Genomic DNA, 5,680 nt, shown 5'->3' with positions numbered 1-5,680 from the left:
ACCATTGGTGATGTGTCCTTGGGAACCAATCCCATCACCAAGTTGTGGACGCAACAGCCACCTTATAGCATCCAAGACAGTCTAGTGTTTTGAAAGATTTCAAAACTGCAAATGATCAGAGTACAGCTTTGGGAATGCAATTAACATCTCTCAGCCCATGTCACCTCATTATAAACACAAAGAGTTATAATGGTATCTCTAAAGTCTTCTCAGCTCTACTCTTAAGGATGGCTTAGTTGAGTGACTAAGTTCATCTTCTTGGTGGCAATATTTGTCGATTTGTTCAATGTCCCAGATTTAAAGGTAGGAATCCAATGCTCCTTTTGGGCTTAGTTTTCACAAGCCAGAGCAGGTCTTTGAGGAGTAGTGGGCTGACTTCAGGATAAATTGGAGACATAGTGAATGTTTTTGAAAGCCACTGGCTCACTTCTTTATTCCAATAGAGTGTAAGTTTGCAGCTGCTCCTCTGATGGAAGGTAGGTGTTGTGACCAGAGTCAGGCACGAAGAGTAATGTACAAAGCTTCATGACAGAAGCCATAAGATGTAAGCACATTATTTGGGCTCATTAACATAATAAGATGGTTGATTTCATTATTTTCAGGAAAAGTGCTAAACGTTATTAATTATTACTTTACAAAAATATTTATAACGTAATACTTGTTGGTTTTGTAAGTCTTTTTTAGCTTTGGAGTCTGTGGTTTACCATGTTGGGATCACTGAATGGGATCTTCTGATTTGGGATAGAGAGTCCATTATTTCCCTCTTAGATTGGGCACATTATACCTCTACCTATAGTATATTTTTCTCTAGCAACAGTTTGCCTTTTATTTTCATCCTCTGGTCTGATGTTTACCTGATGTAGATGCTTCCTGCTCAGATGTTGACTTTTGCCCTTTAGAGACTTGTTACCTTGTCTTAATGTTTACCAAATGTACTTTGTGTTTTTTAGAAATTGTTTTTCCTCCACAATTTTAAATTCAGAATTTCTTTTGATGAAAGTGAAACATTGGCCATCATATGTATCTCTTTTTCTTAAAGGAAATACCAATTGTTAACGTCTTCTGAACAGTTTATCTTATTTTTACTTTCTTACAATACATTTATACATGTAAGTTTGTCATTTTTTGAGATTGAGCTAATTATCTTTCTCATATATAGTATCAAAGTGCTTTAACTTTGACCAACAAATATCATTATCTGAAGGCCAAACTCACTTCATTAATTTTTCTGTCTTCAGCCCCTTCTTTCTATTTTATTTTATTTTTGAGATAGAGTGTCATTATGTACACAAGGCCAATTCATAAAGGCTCTGAGTTTACAACATAGTACAGGCTGGCCTGGAACTCATGACTTTTCTGCCATTGTCTCATGAGTGTTTCAAGTGTACTGGTGAAGGGCTCTCACTTGAGTAAAGTGAGGACTGGGTGACTGAAGAGAACAGCAGTGCGCAGGCCCTGGGAGAGGAGAGAATGAGAATAATCCCTGGTATGGTTTAGCTGAATATTCTGTCACTCATGTGTGGGATATTTGGAGGTGATTGAGTCATGAGGGCTTTTCCTTCACACTGGCTTCATTTATTCATGAGTTCATGGGTTACTGGATGCCTGGGTCACTGGCAAGATGGTAGAAGGGATCCTTGCTCTGTCTTACCACGCGATAGTCCTTTGCCATGCTATGACCCATCAGGCAAGCCATCACCAGATGCTGAGCACACACTCAGCCCCACAGCTAAGTATTAATTCATTTTTGTTGTTTGTTGTTGTTGTTGTTTTTTGTCAGTCATGGGGCTTGAACTCTGGGCCTGGGCACTGTCCCTCAGCTCTTCAGCTCAAGGTGAGCGCTCTACCGCTTGAGCCACAGTGCCACTTCCAGTTTTCTAGTGGTTTATTGGAAATAAGAGTCTCACGGACTTTCCTGCCCAGGCTGGCTTTGAACCGTGATCCTCAGATCTCAGCCTCCTGAGTAGCTAGGATTACAGGCATGAGCCACTGGTGCCCCACTTCATTTTTAAGTAAATGATCCAGCCTGTGGTACTCAGATATTACAGTGGAAATGGACATTCTATGAGGTACAGAAAAAGGAGACAGGAGCAGCTATGTCAAAAGAATTCTCCAAACAGGTTACAGGCATGGCTCAGTGCTAGGCCATTAGCCAATGAGCACAAATGGACACAAATACCCAATTCCAGTCCTGGTCACAGACCTAGGGGGAAAAAAGAAAGAAAAGAAATAACCAACCTTTTCTGTACCTTGGTGGCTCATGTCTGTAATCCTAGCTACTCAGGAGGCTGAGATCTGAGGGTTGTAGTTCAAAGCCGGACCAGGCAGGTTACTCCCAATTAACCACCAGAAAACTGAAGTGGTACTGTTGCTCAAAGTGGTAGAGTGTTAGTCTTGACCAGAAGAGCTCAGGGACAGCACCCAGGCCCTGAGTTCAAGCCCCATAACAGACAAAATAACAACAACAACAACAACAACAACAATTCCCCAAGAAGAAGAACTATCAAAATGCACTGACATTCATATAAATATATTTATTTAAATAGCTTTCCAAATTCATAATGCCTGTGGTTTACTAGAAAGATCTATAGATGGAAAAGTTAGAAAGATTGGTTCTGAGACCTCAAATTTCCCATTTTCTGTGTGATTATGAGCAAATAATGATTTATCTGAAATTCCATTTTTTGGCCCTAAGATAAAAACATAAAATAACAAACTCTTATGTTGCTAATATCTAATGCTGAATAAGACTACCTAGGTTAAACAAAGGATTGAGCAGTAAGTACATTGTCAGTTGGTGAATTCTCTCTAGAGTGCTTTATGTGAAGTGAATTTGAGCTTAAAAACATTGTTTTCTTGTAGGCTTCTCACTACCAGATGTCTAATTCATCTGAATGGAGCCCATGGCCACTATAAATAATGTGACTGAGTTAATTTTCACTGGCCTCTTCCAGGATCCCGAGGTTCAGAGAGTGTGCTTTGTGTTGTTTCTTCCTGTGTACCTGGCCACGGTGCTGGGCAATGGCCTCATTGTTATGACGGTCAGTGTCAGTAAGAGTCTGCGTTCCCCCATGTACTTCTTCCTCAGCTCCCTGTCCCTGGTGGAGATCTGTTACTCCTCTGTAATCGTGCCCAAATTCATCACTGACCTACTTGCCAAGATGAAAACCATCACCCTGAAGGGCTGTCTGGCTCAGATTTTCTTCTCGCATTTCCTTGGGGTGACTGAGATCCTGTTGCTGGTGGTGATGGCCTACGACCGCTATGTGGCCATCTGCAGACCTCTTCATTACATGAACATCATGAACCGTCCACTGTGCCACCTGCTGGTGGCTGGTTCTTGGCTGGGGGGCTTTGTCCACTCTATAATTCAGATTTTCATCACCCTTCCCCTGCCCTTCTGTGGTCCCAATGTGATTGACCACTACTTCTGTGACCTGCATCCTTTATTCAAGCTGGCCTGCACCGACACCTTTGTGGAGGGAGTTATTGTCTTAGTCAACAGTGGGTTAATCTCCATCCTCTCCCTCCTCATCTTGGTGTCCTCCTATGTGGTCATCCTGGTCCACCTGAGGAAGCATTCTGCAGAGGGGAGGCGCAAGGCCCTCTCCACCTGCGCCTCTCACATCACCGTGGTTGTCTTGTTCTTTGTGCCCGCCACCTTCATCTACATGAGGCCCACCTCCACCTACACCGTGGACAAACTGGTGGCCGTGTTCTACACCGTCATCACCCCCATGCTGAACCCCATCATCTACACACTCAGAAATGCTGAGGTGAAAAATGCCATGAGGAAGTTGTGGAGTGAAAAGAACTGAGGGGTGGGAAAATGATGAAAAATAGATCGCTAATGTTTGTGTGTTCTTGAAATGCATTTTACTTTTGGAGTAATTTTCCCCAATGACAGAAATATGTAGAAGGATTTAAAGTTTCTGACTCTGATTTGCCTTAGTGACTAGGATGACTTGGTATTCAAATAGTCTTTCTCAATCTGATAGAACTTTTTTGGTTCTATGATATGCACCAGGACCACTGATTTAAGGAACTGAATGCTCAAAGTGCAAATGCATAGGAGGATATTTTGATAAATGTCCTTTCTTTCCTTCCCTCCCTTTTCACCTCCCTCCTTCCTCTCTTCTTCCTTCCTATCTATTCTTCCTTCCTTCCTATCTATTCCTCCCTTTTTACCTTCCTTCCTTCCTTCCTTCCTTCCTTCCTTCCTTCCTTCCTTCCTTCTTTCCTTCCTTCCTTCCTTCCTTTCTCCCTCCCTCCCTTCCCTCTACCTTTATTGCTTTCTTCCCCTCCTTTCTTCTTTTCTTTCCTTCTTTCTTCCTTATTTCTCTTGGAGTCTCTATTAATTGTGTCCATGGGAATCTATCATTACTCCTTGAGAAAATGTGCTTGTTGTACCTAGAATGACTTAAACTTTCTTTGCTTAACAGTATCTACAGCTTTGAGATGTAGGTGAAAATGACTTCCCTTGTGAATTCTTTTTTTTTAACTTCAAAGTTCAATGCGTTGTATTAACTGGCTTCTTTTTTATTTATTTATTTATTTATTTTATTTTTTTATTGTGAAAATACAGTACAGAGGGTTACAATTACATGGGCAAGTTAATGAGTACATTTCTTACCAAGCATTGTTGCCTCCTCCTTTGTTTCCCCTTCTCATCCCTTCCCATCCCCCCGCTCCCCCCAATCCTCCCCTCTCCCCCCCACCAAAGTTGTAAAGTTCGTTTTTCGACATAATGACTTGTACATCTCATTGCTGCAATGGGTCTACCTGTATCCCTATTTAAACGATTTGTTTTTTCCCTTCCCCTCCACAAAGTATACCAACATCAAATACAGTGAAAACGAGGGTGTACCGTGGGAGAGGGACATACAAAGTAACAAAAAAATCATCTTATAAATATGTTAGAAACAATCACAGGAAAGAAAAAAAAACATTTGATATTTGATTTCTTATCTTCGGGTTCATTTCACCTAACATCAACTTATCTGACCATTTCTGCTTGTCTCAGACATATACTGGTAATTTCAAATAAGGGAAACCATGGGACCTATGTTTATTTGGGCCTGGCTTACTTCACTTCATATAATTTTCTCCAAGTCTTTCCATTTGCTAACAACTGACTTCTTTCTCATAGGGTCTCCCTCCAAGTCATTTTATATTACATGGCATCATAGCTCTGTCACTTATATGTGCTTCTCATTAGACTGTATGCTCTCAAAACAGAACTGGCCACTGCCCCCCTCTCTCTGAAACTTTACCTGTCATGGTTATAGTTAGTGACTCATAAGTACTTTTTGAGTGAACAACATTGAAGCCTTTGGACTAGCCTTGCTAAATAAACTCAGATACTTTTTGAGCTTTTCCATGGCAGACATCACATCTCTTTCTGTTAAAATTTAATGAGCTTAGATTACTTAAGTCCTTCTGTCAACCATCACTGAAGATGTAAGTTTCCTGTCTAAAGTTTTGTTTAAATTGGATAAGACTAACACTAGCATGAACTTCTAAGCTTATTCTGAATTAATAAGATAATTCATTAATTAATCAGATAATATACACTAAGGGTTATGGACAGAAGAACAGCACACTCAATAAATACTAGCAATCATCATTATCATCAACCAAGTTGGTCCTTAATTTTATTCTGCATGCTGACTGTATCTAT

General features: G+C 40.6%; 1 protein-coding gene across 1 annotated transcript; it reads left to right on the top strand.

Annotated features, from left to right (window-relative positions):
* Positions 1–2,903: 2,903 nt before the first annotated feature.
* On the top strand, positions 2,904–3,818 carry LOC138833735 (olfactory receptor 4B13). The gene has a single exon (XM_070032031.1). The coding sequence runs from the start codon at positions 2,904–2,906 to the stop codon at positions 3,816–3,818; it is 915 nt and encodes a 304-aa protein (XP_069888132.1).
* The last annotated feature ends 1,862 nt before the right edge of the window (positions 3,819–5,680 follow it).

The sequence above is a fragment of the Dipodomys merriami genome, unplaced genomic scaffold (assembly GCF_024711535.1).
Source record: "Dipodomys merriami isolate MVZ:Mamm:240054 unplaced genomic scaffold, mDipMer1.0.p SCAF_21, whole genome shotgun sequence".
Lineage (NCBI taxonomy): Eukaryota > Metazoa > Chordata > Mammalia > Rodentia > Heteromyidae > Dipodomys > Dipodomys merriami.
This window is presented reverse-complemented; position numbering and strand designations above follow the sequence as displayed.